This window comes from Scyliorhinus canicula, chromosome 13 (genome assembly GCF_902713615.1).
Source record: "Scyliorhinus canicula chromosome 13, sScyCan1.1, whole genome shotgun sequence".
Taxonomy (NCBI): domain Eukaryota; kingdom Metazoa; phylum Chordata; class Chondrichthyes; order Carcharhiniformes; family Scyliorhinidae; genus Scyliorhinus; species Scyliorhinus canicula.
In genome coordinates, this window is record NC_052158.1 from 34,429,649 (window position 1) to 34,452,129 (window position 22,481).

A 22,481-nucleotide genomic window follows, 5' to 3' on the forward strand; every position below is an offset into this window, starting at 1 on the left:
CTCAAGATCAGACAGTCACATACATAGCAATATACAGACATTGAAACAGAATGACACACACGGGACAATACACAAACATAGAAACAGACTGATGCACACAAGAGAATGCACAGACATAGAAACATACTGACTCACAACAGGACAATACACAGATAGAGAAACAGACTCATACACACAGGACAATATTCAGACAAAGAAACAGATTGGACACCCAGGACAATACACAGACGTAGAAACAGGCTGACACACACAGGATAATACACAGACATAGAAACGGACTGATGCACACAGGACAATTCTCAGGTGACTGATACGCACAGGACAATATACACAGACGTAGAAACACACTGATACACAGGACAATACAGAGACAGAGAAACAGACTGACAGACAAGACAACAGACATTTCTTGCAGTGAACTAACAGCTGCAGTCTTGATTCATTCATCTCCCTTTATGGATGAGTGACTTGAAGTGCTGTAACCCCAATGTTTATAAACATCAACCACATCAAAGTGCATTTCGATCACTCAAGCATCTGATTGCAATGCACTGGCGGCTGGTTGATGAGGTTGATGTTTGTAAACATTGGCTGTTTCAGCACTTAAGAGTCACTCACCCATGAAGGCAGGTGCAGCTAATGTCTCTCAGGGGTTTAAACACAGGCCACAGCTGCTCTCCTTCCAGGAATGAAACTGAACTTCCAGGTCAGCTTTGCATCTGATAGGTTTCTCACTGCCCCTGTCTGGAACTGTTCTCTAGCATCCAAACAGGGGTCTCTTTACTGAGGGTGGAGGGGAGGAGGCTATTGCGTGCGGGGAGTGGTCTGTTTAGTCAGGGAGTCTAGGTGGTGGGTCCCTATAGTTAGGGGGTCTCTGTGTGGGGAGGGGGGTCCTTTAGACAGATGGTCCCCATGGGAGACTCTCGAGGTAGGGCATTGCTGTGGGGGTTCCTTCGGTTGCGAGATCTCCGGGATTCTACCTAATAAGGTTGCCCCCGAGAGGCCTCCAATTAAGAGAGTCCCTGTGGGCGTGGGGGGGGGGGGGGGGGGTCACCCATTTTGAGGGTGTCTGGCGAACGTGGGGCATGGTGGGGAGGTAGGGGGAGGTTGGCACACGAATGGACTTTGGGGGACAGCTGCCTTAAGGAGATACACCCCGCCCCCCACCCCCTTGCTCCCTTGGCCCACACCGGGCTCCACCACATCAAGCTCACATTTGGTGAGACTGGTAGTCATCCCTGTCCACGTGATTGCCAGCCCAGGGAACTGGAGAATCATGAAAGGCCAGAGAATAGAATGCCTGGCCCTCTAAATGGTGCAAATGGGTCATTAAGACCCATTGTGGTCTTTCACATCCTCGTGCGGGTGCAAACCTCGACTCTGATGCCGAGGGTGGGGCGGCGGGGCATCACCGCTGATTCTAATTTTTGGATCTTCTTCCGCATCGGGAACCCCATTACTGATGATGGCAAATCCAGGCCAGAGAAAAAGGCAAACCCATACAGGACAATACACAGAGAAACAGACCGAAACAGATCAATACACACAGGTCAATACACAGAGAAACAGACCGAAACAGACCAACACACACAGGTCAATACACAGAAACAGACTGACACACATAGAGGACAATACACAGAGAAACACACTGACACACAGGGCAATACACAGAAACAGACTGACACACACAGGACAATACAAAGAAACCGACTGACACACATAGAGGACAATACACAGAGAAACAGACTGACACATACAGAGCAATACACAGAAACAGACTGACACACACAGGACAATACACAGAGAAACAGACGGACACACACAGCACAACACACAGAAACAGACTGACACACACAGGACAATACACAGAAACGGATTGACACACACAGGACAATACACAGAAACAGACTGACACACAGGACAATACACAGAGAAACAGACTGACACACACAGGACAATACACAGAAATGAATTGACACACAGGACAATACACAGAAACAGACTGACACAGACGCAGGACAATACACAAGAGAAACAGACTGACACACACAGGGCAATACACAGAGAAACAGACTGACACATACAGGGCAATACACAGAAATGGATTGACACACACAGGACAATGCACAGAGAAACAGACTAACACACACAGCACAATGCAAAGAGAAACACACTGACACACAGGGAAATACACAGAGAAACTGACTGACACACACAGGACAATACACAGAGAAACAGACTGACACACACAGGACAATACACAGAGAAACAGACTGACACACACAGGACAATACACAGAGAAACAGACTGACACACACAGGACAATACACAGAAACAGACTGACACACACAGCACAATACACAGAGAAACAGACTGTCACACACAGGACAATACACAGAGAAACAGACTGACACACACAGCACAATACACAGAGAAACAGACTGACACACACAGCACAATACACAGAGAAACAGACTGACACACACAGGACAATACACAGAGAAACAGACTGACACACACAGGACAATACACAGAGAAACAGACTGACACACACAGGACAATACACAGAGAAACAGACTGACAAACACAGGACAATACACAGAAACAGACTGACACACACAGCACAATACACAGAGAAACAGACTGTCACACACAGGACAATACACAGAAACGGATTGACACACACAGGACAATACACAGAAACAGACTGACACATACAGGCAATACACAGAGAATCCGATTGACACAGACTGACACACACAGCACAAAACACAGAAACGGATTGACACACATGGACAATACACAGAAAAGGATTAACACACACAGGACAATACACAGAGAAACAGACTGACACACACAGGACAATACACAAATGGATTGACACACAGGACAATACACAGAGAAACAGACTGACACACAGGACAATACACAGAGAAACAGGCTGACACACACAGGACAATACACAGAAACGGATTGACACACACAGGACAATACACAGAAATGGATTGTCACACACAGGACAATACACAGAAACAGACTGACACACACAGGTCTATACACAGAAACAGACTGACACATACAGTCAATACACAGAGAAACCGATTTACACAGACTGACACACACAGGACTATACACAGAGAAACAGACTGACGCACAGGACAATACACAGAGAAACAGACTGGCAAACACAGGACAATACAGAGAGAAACAGACTGACACACACACAGGACTATAGACAGACTGACACACACAGGCTTATACACAGACTGACACACACAGATCTATACAGAGAAACAGACTGATACATGCAGGACAATACACAGAGAAACAGACTAACACACACTCAAGACTATAGACAGACTGACACACACAGGACTATACACAGAGAAACAGATTGACACCCACACAGGACAATACACAGAGAAACAGTCACAGTCCGACACAGGTCCAATGCACAGACAGAGAAGCAGACTGACATACACAGGACAATAAAACAGATTGATGTACACCGTGTGGTGATATGATCTGCATACCTGTCTGCCACTGGGGCAGAACACCGGCTTACCATTGGCCCTGGTCGGTCATGTGCCTCTCGACCGATTGGCCGAGAGGCTGAGTTAACCACGCCTCCATTAACGAGGTATAAATGGACAAACGCCCGGCGATCGTCCATTCCATTGTAGACGATCGCAGAGCTATGTTCTAGTCTATTAAAGCCTGACTTTTGTAAAGCACTCGTCTCGCGTACAATTGATGGCACATCACACAGACTGAATATTAGACCGACAGTCACACAGAGCAATACACTAAGAAACAAACTGACACACACAGGACAATACATGGAGAGAAACAGACTAACATACAAAGGACAAAACACAGACAGATAAACAGACTGGATCTGGGGCTGGTTGAGCACAGGGCTAAATCGTTGGCATTTAAAGCAGACCCAGGCAGGCCAGCAGCATGGTTCAATTCCCGTACCAGCCTCCCCGAACAGGCGCCGGAATGTGGCGACTACGGGCATTTCACAGTAACTTCATTTGATGCCTATTTGTGACAATAAGCGATTTTCATTTCATTTCAGACAGCATAAGTCACAAATGGAGAAACAGACTGACACATAGAGGACAATACCCAGACGTAGAAACAGCCTGACATACACTGGAACATACACTGGAAAATACACAGAAAATACAGACAGAGAAGCAGTCTGACACACACAGGATAATACACAGAGAAACAGACTGATATACACAGACATAGGTCAGAATTCTCCGGCCATTGGCATTTTCCTTTCCCAATGGCAGAGCACCCCCACCTATGAGTTTCCCAGTGGTGTGGTGTGACTTCAATGGGAATTCCCATTTACAAGCTGCGGGAATGGGGAATCCTGCCACCACCGAATGGCGCACCGCTAAGAAACACGCAGCTGGGGGACCAGAGAATCGCGCCGATAGAAAGACACTTACGCAGACAGAGATACAGATTGACATACTCAGGAGAATGCACAGGCATGATTAACTGGATCACACATACAGAATAATACACAAACAGGGATATGGTGTTTCTTCTCCATTGCCCTTCAGCCCACAATGTTGTGCCGACCATTTATCCTAATCCAAGATCAACCTAACCTACACCCCTTCAATTTACTGCTGTCCATGTGCCTGTCTAAGAGTCGCTTAAATGTCCCTAATGACTCTGACTTCACCACCTCTGCTAGTAGTGCATTCCACACACCCACCACTCTCTGTGTAAAGAACCTACCTCGGTCAGCTCCCCCATACCTTCCTCCAATCACCTTAAAATTATGTCCCCTCGCGACAGCCATTTCCACCCTGGGGAAAAGTCTCTGGCTATCCACTCTATCCATGCCTCTCATCACCTTGTGCATCTCTATCAAGTCACCTTTCTGCCTTCTTCATTCTAGAGAGAAAAGCCCTAGCGCCCTCAACCTTTCTCCATAAAACATTCCCTCCAGTCCAGGCAGCATCCTGGTAAATCTCCTCTGTACCCTCTCCAAAGCATCCACATTCTTCCTATAATGAGGTGACCAGAACTGGACACAATATTCCAAGTGTGGTCTAACTAGGGTTTTATAAAGCTGCAGCAAAACCTCGCGGCTCTTAAACTCAATCCCCCTGTTAATGAAAGCCAACACACCATACGCCTTCTTAACAACCCTATTAACCTGGTAGCAACTTTGAGGGATCTATGTATGTGGACCCCAAGATCCCTCTGTTCCTCCACACTTCCAAGAATCCTGCCTTTAACTCTGATTCAGCATTCAAATTCGATCTTCCAAAATGAATCACTTCACATTTATCAAGGTTGAACTCCACCTGCCACTTCTCAGCCCAGCTCTTCATCCTGTCAATGTCCTGTTGTAACCTGCAACAACCCTCAACACTATCTACAACTCCACCAACCTTCGTGTCATCTGCAAACGTACTAACCCACCCTTCCACTTCCTCATCCAAGTCGTTTATAAAAACTACAAAGAGCAGAGGTGCCAGAACAGATCCTTGCGGGACACCACTGGTCACCGACCTCCAGCCGGAATACTTTCCATCCACTACCACACGCTGTCTTCTTTCGGCCAGCCAATTCTGTATCCCGTTCCCCCTAACTTTCTGAATGAGCCTACAATGAGGAACCTTATCAAGTGCCTTACTGAAATCCATATATGCCAGATCTACTGCCCGACCTTCATAAATGTATCTCATCACATCCTCAAAGAATTCAATGAGGCTTGTGAGGCGTGACCTGCCCCTCAAAGCCATGCTGACATCTTTAATCAAACTATGTTTTTCTAGTAATCATAAATCATATCTCTCAGAATCTTTTCCAATATTTTGCTCACCACAGACGCAAGACTGATGGGTCTGTAATTACCAGGGATTTTCCTATTCCCTTTCTTGAACAGGGAACAACATTCGCCTCCCTCCAATCATCCGGTACTACTCCAGTGGAGAGCGAGGATCATCGCCAATGGTGCAGCAATCTCCTCCCTCGCTTCCCGTAGTAACCTTGGGTATATCCCGTCAGGCCCAGGGGACTTATCTATCCTGATGCTTTTCAAAATTTCCAGCACATCCTCCTTCTTAATATCAACCTGTTTGAGCCTATTAACCTGGTTTGCACTGTTCTCCGGGCCGCAACAAGGTCCCTGTCTCCAGTGAATACTGAAGCAAAATATTCATTTAGGGCCTCCCCTACTTCCTCAGACTCTTGGCACAAGTTCCCTCCACTATCCCCGATAGGCCCTACTCTCACTCTGATCATCCTCTTATTTCTCACAAGTGCAGAACGCCTTGGGGATTTCCCTAATCCTGCCCACCAGGGCTTTTTCATGCCCTTTTTTGAGTTCCTTCCTGGCTACCTTGTAACCCTCTAGAGCCATGCCAGTTCATTGCTTCCTCAACCTTATGTAAGCTTCCTTCTTCTTCTTGACTAGAAGCTCCACTTCTCTCGTCATCCAAGGCTCCTTCACCTTACCATTCCTTCCTCATCTCAGTGGGACAAAACTATCCAGCACTCGCAGCAAGTGCTCCTTAAACAACCCCCATATTACTGTTGTGCAATTCCCAAAGAACAATTTTTCCCACTTTATGCTCCTCAGCTCCTGTCTAATGGCAGTATAATTTCCCCTCCCCCAATTAGATACATTCCCATAGTGTCTGTGACTATCCCTCTCCATGACTATGGTAAAGGTCAAGGAGTTGTGGTCACTGTCACAGAAATGCTCTCCCACCGAGACATCTGACACCTGGTCTGGTTCGTTGCCGAGCACCAAGTCCAATATGGCCTCCCCTAGTCAGCCTATCTACATATTGAGTCAGGAATCCTTCCCGTACACACCTGACAAAATAGGCTCCATCCAAACCATTTTCACTAAGGAAGTTCCAGTTAATATTAGGGAAGTTGAAGTCACCCATGACAACACCCATGATATGACTGAGAATCCTGATCAGACGGAGAATGAAGCATTCCCCGGAAAATGGGTTTTGCACCTAAGCACTTTCTGCTGTGAATAAGAGGAAGGGAACCACTTAGCTCCTCTTGATGTGATGAGGAACTGTGCATCATAGAAAGAGCGCTTATAAACATTGTGGTTAGCATCAAAGCAGGGTCATCAAAATGCATTCAAGCATGAAGGGAAACACAGGGGAGGGCCCATCATTCCAGCTTATTACTTTTAAATTACACTTTGACCTTTTAATAATGGCTCCAAAATTAATGACTGCAGAATTCCGTAGAATGAAACCCTTCTTCCGCTCACTCATCGTTCAACGTTCCTTTGTGGTTTCATGTTCCTGTCTCCAGTACTCCCACAACCCCGTTAGGTTGGCAAACTTTGACTTACGGCTCCCGAATACGACATCCAACTCACCGGACTGGACTGATGTAGAAGAAACAAACAGACACGTGCGGGGAAATGTGCAGGCAGAGTCTACAAAGGGCGTGCCAAGGTATGTGGTCCAATGGGCACAGGCACGCAGCGGGGTAGATTGCAGATAAATGCCAAGATTTAAGCCAGCAATCCTGTACACCCAATAATGCAGACAGACGAGCACAGTCACACAAAGAGGTACAGATGTATAAACGGACTAAAACACACAGACGTGCTCAGGGAAAACGCACTTTAATGCTAGCTGGTGTGCACAAAGTAAAACGCAAGCAAAGTCGTGGATGCACAGAAACATAACAACGCATATACACACACACACACATCGTACAAAAACACATATATACACACACACCGACACATACGTGCACACATGCGCGTGCACACACATCGTACATATGCACACTGACACACAAACACACACATGTACACACATCGTGCATATACGTACAGACATTCACATATACACATCGTTAATATACTCACAGACACTCACGCACGTACACATTCACAAATACGGGCACACATGTCCACATACACAAACATATACACACAGACGCACACACAAAGACATGTATACACACTTTTTAAAAATAAATTTAGAGTACCCAATTCATTTTTTCCAATTAAGGGCCAATTTAGCATGGCCAATCCACCTACCCTGCACATCTTTGGGTGGGGGCAAAACTCACGGAAACACGGGGAGGATGTGCAAACTCCACACGGACAGTGACCCAGGGCCAGGATCGAACCTGGGATCTCGGCGGCGTGAGACTGCAGTGCTAACCACTGCACCACTGTGCTGTCCCCAAGAGTCCCCACTCTTAAACATACGCATAAGCATATACACATACACACAGAACAAGCCACAGACACATACTCTGACATATGCAGAAACAGGCAAACACACAGATGGCAGTCTTGGTACTAACTTTCCATCTGACAGATTGATGCCTCCAAAGATAGGGTAGTCCTCGGGGGCTGGTTTGCCGCTGTGGTCTTCATACAAGAAGACTGGTGACCTCCCCAGTTCCACCCCAATCTGCTGCATTCCTTGCTCACTGTAGATGGACAGTAGGAAAGCCTGATTTCCAACTTTTGGTTTCACCAATGCCATGATGGAGAAGTCCTCAGGGAACCGAGTGCCTCCTGGACAAGAAAAGAGACAAGGGCATCATTAACATTCAGAGACGAGAAACACAGGGAGGGTCACTTAGTGACCAGAGACACATGGAGGGTCACTTAGTGACCAGAGAGACGGGGAGAGTCACTGAGTGACCAGAGACACGGGGAGAGTCACTGAGTGACCAGAGACACGGGGAGAGTCACTGAGGGACCAGAGACACGGGGAGTCACTGAGTGACCAGAGACACGGGGAGAGTCACTGAGGGACCAGAGAGACGGGGAGAGTCACTGAGGGACCAGAGACAAGGGGAGAGTCACTGAGTGACCAGAGACACGGGGAGAGTCACTGAGTGACCAGCGACACGGGGAGAGTGACTGAGGGACCAGAGAGACGGGGAGAGTCACTGAGTGACCAGAGACAAGGGGAGAGTCACTGAGTGACCAGAGACACGGGGAGAGTCACTGAGTGACCAGAGACACGGGGAGAGTCACTGAGTGACCAGAGACACGGGGAGAGTCACTGAGTGACCAGAGACACGGGGAGAGTCACTGAGTGACCAGAGACACGGGGAGAGTCACTGAGTGACCAGAGACACGGGGAGAGTCACTGAGTGACCAGAGACACGGGGAGAGCCACTGAGTGACCAGAGACACGGGGAGAGTCACTGAGGGACCAGAGATACGGGGAGAGTCACTGAGTGACCAGAGACATGGGGAGAGTCACTGAGTGACCAGAGACACGGAGAGAGTCACTGAGGGACCAGAGACACGGGGAGTCACTGAGTGACCAGCGAGACGGGGAGAGTCACTGAGTGACCAGAGACACGGGGAGAGTCACTGAGTGACCAGAGACACGGGGAGAGTCACTGAGTGACCAGAGACACGGGGAGAGTCACTGAGTGACCAGAGACACGGGGAGAGTGACTGAGGGACCAGAGACACGAGGAGTCACTGAGTGACCAGAGAGACGGGGAGAGTCACTGACGGACCAGAGACAAGGGGAGAGTCACTGAGTGACCAGAGACATGGGGAGAGTCACTGAGTGACCAGAGACACGAGGAGGGTTACCCAGGCTGTGGACACTGGGTGATAAAATTACATGACAGATGTCAATAACCAGTGGACACTGGGTGATGATGTCACTCGGCAGCTGTCAATCCCGGGCTCTGGACACTGGGTGATAACACTATGTGACACTGTCACCAGCCAAAGCGTCTCTTCCTTGTAATCTACATCCATGCTTACTGACACTGTGTAGAGGTCCTCCACCATCCCAGCATGCTCATCTCAGCCTCTTCTTACCTGGGAACAGCTGTTTAGTGGGGGCGCTGATCTGAGCTTTTTTGGATATTCTGTAAGCCACATCTGCACTGGAGACGGATTTCCTTTTGGGGCAGAAGCCTGTGGTTGTCCTTACGCCTTCCGGTAACCTGTTAAACTGCAACACTTGTAAAACATCTACAGGATCAGCTGCAGAGAGAAACAGGCAAGAGAGGCAGTCAGTATTGTGCTGAAAGGCCACAGGGGAGCTTCAGACCATCATATACCTCTCCACTGACCCATCCCCATCACTCCCACACCAGTGCTTCCAGTTACCCCTCACACTTGATGTCGAGGGTTGAACACAAGATGAATATTCATCGCCCAGCTCCAGATTGTCAATTGAACACATCTTGCTTACTCAGTGGCTCTTTTCATAAAGGCCATGTAATACAATTATCATCATCTCTATGCTTGTACAGTTCATCAAGATCCCTTTCTATATAACCCCTGAAAACTTTGCGAGGACTTCTCCAAGGCTAGACTGAGAGTTAACCGTTCACACAAAAATAACTGGGTGATCTGCAACAGCATTTCATTTCTACAAGCACAAGTCACACAAAAAAAGTGGGGGATGGCTAAAGATAGCGGTTTAGCCAGCAGGGACACACGAGGTTGAATAGCCTCCTTCTGCATCATACTGACTGATGGGCAAGAGTCAACCCACTTTTAAACAACGGGGCATGGGAGGCAATGGCGCAGGGCTGTTGGAGAGACAACTTAACCCGATGACGAATTAAAGAGCTGGCAAGGTACACTCCTGATGGATTAAACAGCTTGGTGTGTGTGTGTGGCACACCCTCAGTACGCAAGGGGTTAAATAGCGCACAGTCAGGCAGCACGGTGGCGTAGTGGGTTAGCCCTGCAGTCTCACGGCGCTGAGGTCCCAGGTTCAATCCCGGCTCTGGGTCACTGTCCGTGTGGAGTTTGCACATTCTCCCCGTGTTTGCGTGGGTTTCGCCCGCACAACCCAAAGATGTGCAGGCTAGGGGGATTGGCCAAGCTAAATTGCCCCTTAATTGGAAAAAAATAATTGGGTGCACTAAATTTATTTTTTTTAAATTAAAAAATAGCTCACAGTCTGCACCACTAGGTACACAAGGCGTTAGACAGCTGAGTGTGTGCGTGAGATATTCTCGGTACACGAGGGGTTACATAGCTCTGTGTGCGTGGGCCACTCTCGTACACGAGGGGTTAAACTGCATAGTGTGTGTATGTGAGACACCCTCAATACAGAAGGAGTTGTGTGCATGAGGGGTTAAATTGCTCAGTGTCTATGTGTGTGAGGCACTCCGCACGTGGCAGGCTAAACAGCTCAGTGGATGTGTGTGACGCTCAGTGCACGGGTTAAACAGCTCAGTTTTTGTGAAAGAGACACTCTGGGTACACGAGGGGTTAAACAGCTCAGTGTGTGTGTGTGTGTATGCCACTCAGTACACGAGGAGTTAAACATATCAGTGAGATAGAGGCAGTCTCAGTATGTGAATGTGCTCGGTATGTGCGTGACACCCTCTGTACGTGAGGGGTCAAACAGCTGTGTGTGTGTGAGTCAGACAGTCTCGACACGTGAGGGGTTAAACTAGTGTGTGTGAGAGAGAGAGACTCCGTAAACAAGGGGTTAAACAGCTCTGTGTCTGTGTGTGTGAGGCACTCTCGGTATGTGAGGTGTTAAACAGCTCAGTGTCTGTGTGTGTGAGGCACTCTCGGTGTGTGGGGTTAAACAGCTCAGTGTGTGTGAGGCACTCTCGGTATGTGAGGTGTTAAACAGCTCAGTGTCTGTGTGTGTGAGGCACTCTCGGTGTGTGAGGGGTTAAACAGCTCAGTGTCTGTGTGTGTGAGGCACTCTCGGTGTGTGGGGTTAAACAGCTCAGTGTGTGTGAGGCACTCTCGGTATGTGAGGTGTTAAACAGCTCAGTGTCTGTGTGTGTGAGGCACTCTCGGTGTGTGAGGGGTTAAACAGCTCTGTGTGTGTGAGGCACTCCGTACATGGCAGGCTAAACAGCTCAGTGTGTGTGACACTGTTATTACGCGAGGGGTTTAACAGCTGAGTGTATGAGTCACACTCTAGGTACGTGACGGGTTAAACAAATCGGTGTGCGCGCGTATGTGTGTCAAACACCCTGGGTGCACAAGGAGTCAAACAGCTCACTTTGTGTCCGTGACACTCGCAGTACGCAAGGGGTTAAACAGCTCAGTGTGTGTGACACTCTCGGTACACGAGGGGTTAAACAGCTGAATGTAAGTCTGCATTTTGCTTAAACTCTGGGTTAAACTGCATCCTTTAATTGGTGTGAAACAGTCTCAGACGTCAAGTAATTAACTCCGCAAGGCGGCTTTCAGTCGAGTGTTATGAAGTAAGGATGGACGCGCTGCCCTCTCTGTGACCCACCCGTGGCAGGACAACACAGACGCTGCGGCTTTCAGTGGCTGCTCCCAGTAACTCTCAGCTGGGAGCTTCGCAGCTGTTTTCTCTTCCAGCCTGGCCGTCTCCACGTGTTGTCGGGCCCCCTTGTCTGCAGGCACCAATTCACAAGCTCCAGCTCCCAGCGAGTAACTGCATTCAGCTTGGCGCCCCTTCAAGCAAGGTGCTTCACAGGGTGGGGCCAGACCAGACAGGGGCTGGCTTAGCACACTGGGCTAAACAGCTGGCTTTTAAAGCAGACCAAAGCAGGCCAGTAGCATGGTTCAATTCCCGTACCAGCCTCCCCGAACAGGTGCCGGAATGTGGCGACTAGGGGCTTTTCACAGTAACTTCATTTGAAGCCTACTTGTGACAATAAGCGATTTTCATTTCATTTCATTTTTCACTACATTCGACAGTGAGCCTGTGAGGAGAGGAGGGACAGGATGGTCCCAAAAGCATTTGGTCAAAGGGGTAGATTTTACAGAAGGGCTTAAGCAAGCAGTTCAGTGGTCGGAGGAGGAGTTTGTAAGTTGGAGCCTTGGAGTTGGAGGGGGGTTGTTGGCAGGACACGGGATGGGGAAGCAATCGAGGGCAGCATAGTTTTCGCTGAGCTCAGTTTTGTGGAGAGTTCAGGCCTCTGGTCGCATACATTCCTGCAGGCTTTGTCACATGACCTGGCCCAGGCCCACCCCGTTGGCCATTGGACCACCACCAGCTCATCAGAAGCAGGAGTTGCTCCCATTGGCCAATAAGAATGGGCCTTGGTTGCCAGTCTGTTTTCCGCAGACCCCAACATTGCAGCATCAAAAAACCATGGAAAAGGCCAGTAAATGTTTGTCTAATGTTAACCTCCACCCCCCCCCCCCCCCCCCCCCCACAATCCCGCCATGGCATTCCAGGGTTTAATACCTGTGGGTCCCGAAGAGGGTGACAAATGTTGGCTTAACCAGTCTGCAACCTGGTCCCATCAGTCCTACCTCGATCACTCACCAGCAGCACTTCACCAACCAGCGCCCCTCACCCCCTCCGGTACAGCCAGTGCCCCTCACCCCCCCCCCCCCCCCCCCCCCCCCCCCCACCCTCCGGTACAGCCAGGTCCCACTGCAAGATTCACACTAAAAACCTCCACACGTCTGGACCACTCCCTTCATGAGGTACAGCTCTCCGTAGAATCTGAGAAATGGTCGGAAAGAGGCCAATCGACCCCACTCTCCTCTCTCCATCCCTCAAAAGAATTCACCACCTATCGCCAGCATTCGTAAGCAACCCCCCCGCCCCCCCGGCCTTTAGCTGACATTCCACTGCTCCGAGAGGGAATCAAGGGGAATCAAAGGAGTGTTTCATCGGGTCGGGAAGCACTTGAGGTCAGACGGTCGCCTCCAGTTCCTGAATCAATCGAGGCTCTTTCAACGTCCGTCTTCAGGCAGCGGGAAGGCCGCACTATAGAGCGAGCCATTGTGTCGGGGAGAGGCTCACGGCCACAGAGCCCGAGCTCTGCCTTCCCACCGCCTTCCCCTGCTGCCATCCAATCCCCGGCAGCTGAATCTCATCCCACCTTCCCTGCTGATTTCCCGGCTGCTGCCAAATAAAACAAATAAAAAATCCGGAGTTGGCCTCGGTTTCGCGGATATTTCAGTCTAAACAGACCAGATGCAGGGAAAAGTGGGAACTGCCAAAAGCAACAGATTTAGGTATTGGGGAGATGGGAGAGTTGGAATTTTTTCGCTGAGAAAACACACTTCGCGTTATTTCTGCTGATCCCTTCCTTTAAAGAGATAACCGACTCTGAATAATAATCCACCTCCGGGCCGCACAACCCACCAGGTGGGTGGCTATAAATGCTCGGGTGGGCCCAAGTGACAGGGAGATGAGCTCGGGCCACGGGAAGGTGGGGGAGGTTGGGGGAAGCACCGTCGAAAGGACATAAGGAGACGGAGCAGTAGGCCGCTGAGCCCCTCGAGCCCACTCAGCCATTCAAATAAATTCACGGCCAATCGGATTTATTTTTACAAAGTTAATTTGCGGAATGAGAGTGTCGCTCGCTATTGCCCATCTCCAATTGCCTTGTGGCCTTAACGCCACTTTCCTGCCCGTCTCCACTGAACCCCTACCCCCACCAACAGACCACAGCCCCTTCCCATAACCCTCAATTCCCTTCTTGTTGGAAGAAGCCGGGAAAGTCGGGCTCCGAGTCCTGCTTTGCCTGACAAGGCGCTTTGGAATGCCAAGCATTCCCCTGCTTTTGCCATGTCAGGGTTACATTGTTGGCCCAGACGGATTCTCCCGGACCCAGCAGACTCCATCTCCCGAAATACCTGGCAAAACCCCCCTCAGAGTGCCAAGAAAAGTAAGATAGGCACAGTTAGGGGCAGCACGGTAGCATGGTGGTTAGCATAAATGCTTCACAGCTCCAGGGTCCCAGGTTCGATTCCCGGCTGGGTCACTGTCTTTGCGGAGTCTGCACGTCCTCTCCGTGTGTGCGTGGGTTTCCTCCGGGTGCTCCGGTTTCCTCCCACAGTCCAAAGATGTGCGGGTTAGGTGGATTGGCCATGCTAAATTGCCCGTAGTGTCCTAAAAAGTAAGGTTAAGAGGTGGGGGGTTGTTGGGTTACGGGTATAGGGTGGATACGTGGGTTTGAGTAGGGTGATCATGGCTCGGCACAACATCGAGGGCCGAAGGGCCTGTTCTGTGCTGTACTGTTCTATGTTCTATGTTCTAGGCATTTCCTTAAAAAAAAGGCAATTTGTTTTTTTAACTATTGACTAGTGAGCACAATAAAGACAATTAGAGTGCTGAATGTTCATTGGTTCCTTCATGGCTCCAATCAGAGAGCTCAATATTCATTGATTGGAGCCATGAGGGAACCAATGAACATTGCGCTCTCTGATTGGTGCCATGAGGGAACCAGAGAGCTCAATGTTCATTGGTCCTTTCATAGTTCCAATCAAAGAGCTCAATGTTCATTGGTTCCCTCATGGTTCCAATCAGAGAGCTCAATGTTCATTGGTTCCCTCATGGCTCCAATCATAGCTCAATGTTCATTGACACTCTCTGGGGTGGGTTCGGTGGTCAGAGAGTTTAATGGATATTGGTTCGCTCACAGTTCCGCATCCAATCAGCCGGATTGTTGGCCATTAAGCTACCCCTCTCTGATAAGAGCTTATCACAGAGTTCAATACTCATTGGTTTTTCAGGGCCAGGTAACCCAAAGGTCCAATGGTCATTGGCTCTCTTTGCGCTCACTATCCAGAAAGCTGGAGGTTCATTGGACACCGAACCCTGAAAGGGCCAAGCAGTGGGCTCAGTGGCCATTAGTTCAGTCAAGGCATCACAGCCTATCAGGGAGCTGAAGACCCATTAGCTCTCTCTCTCTCCTCCCCCCCCCCCCCCCCCCCCCAATCTTCAGGGCCCACCATCCAATAGGAGAGCAGGCAGTGCTTCGTTCCCCACTCCATTTTCCAGTAGTCCGTCTTTCTCATGAGATGTTAAACTGAAGGCCTCTCTTGCCGGAGGATACTGTTTCTACGAACAGGGAGGGTGGGGTGGTCCTCTCCTCATCAATATTCATTCCTCATCAGACATTTAGGGCGGGATTTCCTATCGGCTGATGCCAGGATCGGGAAAGGCGAGTGGACGGAGAGTTGGATTTGAAGCCAAAATCGTGGCGGATGCCAGGTTCACACCAAATCATAATTTTCCAGTGCTTCGACAGCGGCGTCAATGCATTCCACTCCGCATGTACATTAGTGGGCCCGATCCAGGATTCTCCGGGCCCTCCGTGATTCTCCGCCTCCACTTCTGCTTTCAAAAATCAAGAAATAAGCCCCGTGGCTGAGATAAGAGGAGGTAGGACACGGAGGGGTGGGGGAGGGGGAGGGGGGGGCGGTCCTGACACTGCCCGGGGTGGGGAAGGCTCTGCCAGGGCCGAAGTGACCTTCCATGGGACTGGGGCAGTGTCCAGGCACTGACCGCCATTGCAAGGGATACATCTTGCTGTGCACCCCATTGACCACCCACTATGGCCCCTGGTTCTGCAGAGTGACACCACCGGCCATATGGGTGCCCCACCCTACCTCCCCTGTACCCCAGACCCCACCCTCCATCCCACCACCCCTCACCCTATGCCATACCACCCTATCCCCCCCCCCAAACCAGCCGCCACCTGTAGGCGTGGCCTGACCAAGGGCAACGTCCACAGTAGCCACCACAGGAGCGTGCCGGAAGGGGGTCGCAGAGCATGCCGCTGGCAAGGGCAGCGCCAGCCAGTGGTACCCATGCAGTAGGTATGGGCACCAAGGCCAAAGGCATCATGGGTGCAGGATGGGGGGTTGGTGGAACATGCGGGAGCAGAGTCTGCAATGCCAACCGGGAACACCATGTAGCCCAGTGGACCTGGTTGGGCGGGGGTATGCACCATGCTAACACGTCGGCCTTTCACCCCCTGCAGATAATGGATGTTGGAATTTAACCAGCAATGGTGGCCTTCTTGCTAGTCGCTGCAGACCTGGGGGATGCCGGGGGCTGTACAAGCTGAAGCAGCTGCAGCAGCGGCGCGTTCCACAGAGGAACAGGAGGCAGGCTCTGAGGATGGAGAACCGGCTGCCCAACAGGCCGAGGAAGCGGTGCCGCAGGAGGCCTCATGATGTGCCGGAAGCGCCCGTCATTTGAGGACCTGCCGGGCCAGGCATACCATTGGAGACTCCAGCTGAGCAGAGGGGGGCAGTGCAATATATCTGTCAGATGATGGCACCCCTGGCACTGTGGGGGTATGGGGAGGGCACCCACAACCGGTGGCCGTCAAGGTGATGGTCACCTGTAAGTCTACGCAACTGGGTCCCTCCGGATCTCTCTAAGCTCGTTGCGCAATCACAGAGGCCCTATATGGCCATTCAGCACAATACATCCATTTCAGTGTGGACCGAGCTCACCAGGACACCCAGGCAGCGGGGTTCGTGCCCCAAGTCTGGGGGGGGGGGGGGGTGATCGATGGGATTCAGGTCACCCTGCAGATGACAAACCAAAAGGGGTTCCACTCGATGAACACTCAGGAGGTGTGTGACCCTCAGATGCGCATCATGCACGTCTGCTTCCAGTACCTAGACGATATGCACGATGCCTTCATCCTGATGCTTATCCGGAGCCCACAGACCGGCGGGGATATCCACTACAACGATGCCCATGTCAGGACCAAGGTTTGCTTCGGCATCCTGAAGATGTGGTTCAGATGCTCGGGAGGGGCCCTCTAGCTATATGGCAGCATCGTTTTAGCCTGCTGCATCCTCCACATCACACAGCAGAGGAGCGATGTGCTGGAGTAGGAGGATGAACATCAGACCTCGTCAGACGAGGAAGATTCGGAGTGGGTGATGGTGGGCAGGACATGGGGCTCAGGCTGGCAAGGGAGGCAGCACAACGTGTGCATCAGGGTCCAAGCGCAGGGGTCACTCTGACCACCTCCAGGTTCACCAACTAGGAGGAGTACCAGCCAGGGGAATGGACACCTCACCCCCCCCCCCCCCCACCCCTGCTCGCCTGCAACCCCCTCCATAATACATACTTGCTGCACTAATGGGTGCAGGCCCTGGGTTGGCAGTAACAGCAGGTAGGAATGGAAGATGATGACCACCCACTCTGTGATGGGCTCTGGTGCTCCGCATAGTTTGACAATGTCTGACTCCTGCCCACAGTAGCACGTTCTAACTGGGTGATCCCTGCATGCGAGCTGGTCAGTCCATCACACGGTCCCATTGAATCCCTGGGGTGGTAAAGATGGGGATGGCGGAGGGTAGGGGGATGTGAATGGGGTGGGACACCAGAGCAGTGAGCGCTGGCTGAACTGCGGGAACCCTGAGCCAAGTCCACCTCCAATGTCTGTCGAACTCTCTCCCTACCCTGCACTCTCTCTGCAGCCAGCCCAGACCAGCCCACCACTCACAACGTTCTGACAGAGCACCGAGGTAGGTTGTAACATTGTGCACAGCTGTTTCATGTGAAAACATACAGCTTTGTGTCCAAGCCCCTAACGCTAGACTGTGCCCTGCACCCGTGCCAACTTAAGTGGTGTCTACTTTTCTGGCCTTACGAGCCTTAACGCTACACCTAGGTGGGTCCCCAGACAGTACAGCAGGAGTGGAGTTGGCCTGCTGTGACTCCCGCCCTGCAAGTTGGGTCTCCCTTGGCGGGCATCATCTTGGGCGACCGGGCCTAGATGGGCCCAGATGCTGCTCGGGCGTGTTTGGGAGTGGGAGTAGGGTTGGTGGTGGTGGAGCAGGGGTGTGGGTGATGTGAAGGTGGTGTGGGGGGTGAGAGTTGACACGCGTGACAGGGAACTGCAACTCAGCGGGGTCTCACTTCCTCGCTCGATGCCGACCTCCACCCTGGCGACTCCCCTTTCTTCAGGCCCGCCGACCACGTCCAGGGCTCTCTGTTCTGCCATGGTGAGGAGCTGCAGGTAAATTCTCCCGCTCCCTGCGGTTATGGGCAGCCTTCTGGTGGTGGGGGGTGTGGGGGAGGGGGGGGCAGGGAAGAGAACAGAATCCGCGGGGGGGGGGGGCAGGGGCAGGAAAGAGCACAGAATCCGCACAGTCGGCGCACGCAGCCCAGAGGGTGGGTAGCTGGTGGCTTCAGTGGCCGGGCCACCAGTTTGTGTGACAGTATGTGGTGCATGGAGGGGGTACGGCTATGGGTGTGTGAGAGGGGGTTGGTGCCAGGGGCACAGTGCTGCCGTGAGGAGCTCATGCAGACTTTTCTGGCACTTCTGGACGGTGTTGGTCAGGGCGCTGACCGTCTCTGCCACCTGCACCCAGGCACGGCAAACGGCGGTGGCTGCCAGCCTCCTTCCCAGGCCAGGGTACAGGGTCGCCCACCTCTCCTCCACGGCATCCAACAGTGTCTCCAGCTCAGAGTCTGTTATGCAGGGTGCCACTCTTGTTGGCTGGGATGGTGTGTGTGTGTGTGTGTGTGTGTGTGGAGGGTGAAATGTGTATATGCGGCTGCAGCTGATCAGCCTTTGAGTGAATCGCGATCCTGCATTGTTTCCCACTGGAAGCAATTGTGTTCCACGTGGCGCCGGTTCTACTCCCTCCACAGATCCAGGTGCAGCGCCAGTTCTGCAGTTATAGAACTCCGCAAATCCTGCCCCCGGCATCAACACAGTCTCAGGAATGGAGAATTCCGCCGCTGGTCATTGTCGCCTCGCTGTTTCTGGGATCTCACTGTGCAAAAACTATTTGGCAAGTTTCCTGGATTTTTGCAACAGCAACTACACTTTGGGAAGTAAAAATTACTGGGTCTGATGCGAGACGCTTTGGGAGGCCAACAGGGTGGGCGGATGGATGAATATCAAAGAGCAAGTCTTCTCTTGCTTCGCGAGGAATGGGGCCGAAGTTGGTGTTAAATATGCTACTGGGAAGCCCGCCAGGATAGCTGCTATTGGAATGGAAAGTTCCAGAGAGAGAGCGAGAAAGATAATGTGCACGGTGTGTGCCTAAACTGTTTTTTATTTGGCTGACGGCCCGTGCTGTCCAGGCTCCAACAGGCTGGAGGAGGCAGAGAGTGGGGGTCCCAGGGCAGGATAACCTGGGGAGGGGGTGGGGGAGAAGGGAGGGGGGGGGGAGGATCAGGGCGATATCCAGCCATCACACTTGGTACATTGAATCCACCCTCCAGCAGCCAGTGGGTAGCAGTGCACCAAGTCAGAGATGGGACATTGTAGCTGTTCTGCCAGGTTGGGTTGTTGAGCAGGTTGCACAGGCTAACTGCGATCGCTGCCCCAGCCCCTACACAAGGCCTTGTGTCTCTGAGCTCAACCTCCTTCATGCCCAGAGACGGAAAAAGTTGAAATCCATAAGACTCTCAGCCGTTGTCATGGTGATGGTGTGAAAGAAAACATCAGGAGCAATGTTTGGGCGCACATTGGCCACATATAGAAAACTAAAACCGTGGTGTGAACAGAAATCTTCCTCTTAATTTTAGCAGACACAGCAAAGTACAACATTGACACGCATTATAACTGTCGCGCACCCCAACGGTTTCCACTGTCGCGCACCGCAACGGTTTCCACTGTCGCGCACCCCAACGGTTTCCACTGTCGCGCACCCCAACGGTTTCCACTGTCGCGCACCCCAACGGTTTCCACTGTCGCGCACCCCAACGGTTTCCACTGTCGCGCACCCCAACAGTTTCCACTGTCGCGCACCCCAACGGTTTCCACTGTCGCGCACCCCAACGGTTTCCAGTCGCTCACCGCAACGGTTTCCACTGTCGCTCACCGCAACGGTTTCCACTGTCGCTCACCGCAACGGTTTCCACTGTCGCGCTCCGCAACGGTTTCCACTGTCGCTCACCCCAACGGTTTCCACTGTCGCTCACCCCAACGGTTTCCACTGTCGCGCACCTCAACGGTTTCCACTGTCGCTCACAGTAACAGATTGCACTCTCAAACACTGTGACGGTGCTGTTGGCAGAGGGAGCAGTTTGGCAGCGGTATGCCAGGACAGCAGCGGGAAGTGGTGGGACAATGGATGATTCCACTGCTGATGAGGTTTTCTGGCAGTTGGCTTGAGAACATATCAGACACACAGCAGAGAGCCGGGCAGCCAATTTGCCTACTTAAGTCCCCATTCAGGGATGATTTTCCTGGCTTGCTGGCTCCATGCCATGGGAGGTGTGCCTCCCATCCCCCACCCCGGGGTGCATGCGAGGGCTGCCAACTCAATGGAGGTAGCTACCCCCAGGGCAGTCGTGGAGCACCTTTGGAGCCAAAGGTGATGTTGATGCACTAATGAACCGCTTCATCGGTGGCAGCACCTGTTATTCCTGTGGAGCTGGGGGCGGGGTGGGGGTGTCGGGGGGGGGGGGGGGGGTGGAGTAAGTAGAGGCAATCTTCCTTCCAGAGGACACTGCTAACCCCTTTGCTCCTTCCTCCATCTCCAATTTGTGGTCTATGATTAGGAAGAGAGGAGCCATCACCGCTGACAGTGGGGCTGCCAGACCTTCATCACTGGATGGTGCCCGAGCAGGAAGCTGCACCCAGGAAAATAGGACAGCCGGTCCCCTTCCTGGAAGGTGCGGATCTGAAGGCCCCCATTCGCTCCAGACATCAGTGACCCAACGCCTGCAGCATAATCCTGTAACAGATTCCCTGAAAGGCACTTTAACAAGAATTCCCGCCATTGCAGTCACAGTTACTAGCAGGTCACGTATGACACGCGCAGATTTCACAGAATACCTACAGTGCAGAAGGAGGCCCTTTGGCCCATCGAGTCTACACCGATCCTCTGAAAGAGCACCCCACCCAAGCCCATCCCCGCAACCTAATCTATTCATCCGTTGGACACTAAGGGGCAATTTAGCACGACCAACCCAGTCAGCCATTGGACTGAGGGAAGAAAGCAGAGCACCCAGAGGAAACCCAATGTAACACACTGCAACAGTTTCCACTGCAACACACAACACACAGAAAGTCGCATTGCGGATTCCCTGTGATGCACTGCACCAGACACTGTAACAGATTCCCTGACTCTTTCAAATCCCTGTAACACATTGTAGCGACGTCCCTGAAACACACCCAAGACACCCCTGTAACATATGGTAACATATTGGCCTCTGATCCAGTGTAATGGATTACCTCTGTAATAGGTCCCCACACCATACTGTAATAGATCATTTATAATACACTGTAACATAGTCCTCTATAATCCACTATAACAGAACACCTGGAATACACTGTAACAAATTTCCTTGTAATGAAATGTAATGGATGGTTATTGACACGGTAACAATTTTCTTTGTAACACACTGTAATAGGGTCCATAGGCAGCATGGTAGCACAAGTGATTCGCACCGTGGCTTCACAGTGCCAGGGTCCCAGGTTCGATTCCCCGCTGGGTCACTGTCTGTGCGGAGTCTGCACGTTCTCCCAGTGTCTGTGTGGGTTTCCTCCGGGTGCTCCGGTTTCCTCCCACGGTCCAAAGACATGCAGGTTAGGTGAATTGGCCATGATAAAGTGCCGTTAGTGTTGAAAAAAGTTGGGGAGGGGCTATTGGGTTACGGCGATAGGGTGGAAGTGAGGTAGGCTTACGTGGGTCGGTGCAGGTGGCCTCCTTCTGTATGTTCTATATAACACATACTACCAGATTTTCCTGTAATGCATGGTCATAGATTTTCCTATATAGCAGTGCAATGGATTTTCCTGAAACACACTGTAACTGAGTCCCCCGTTAT

At 51.4% G+C, this 22,481-nt stretch overlaps 1 protein-coding gene across 1 annotated transcript in view; it reads right to left on the minus strand.

The window, feature by feature from the left end:
* LOC119975553 (collagen alpha-1(V) chain-like) overlaps nt 1-22,481 on the minus strand; it is a 233,818-nt gene that overhangs the window by 149,446 nt on the left and 61,891 nt on the right. The window contains exons 2-3 of the mRNA XM_038815340.1: nt 9,836-10,003; nt 8,341-8,557 (exon numbers count right to left, since the gene is read on the minus strand). Of these exons, the coding sequence (XP_038671268.1) occupies nt 8,341-8,557; nt 9,836-10,003 (385 nt within the window). The remainder of the gene's footprint in view (nt 1-8,340; nt 8,558-9,835; nt 10,004-22,481) is intronic.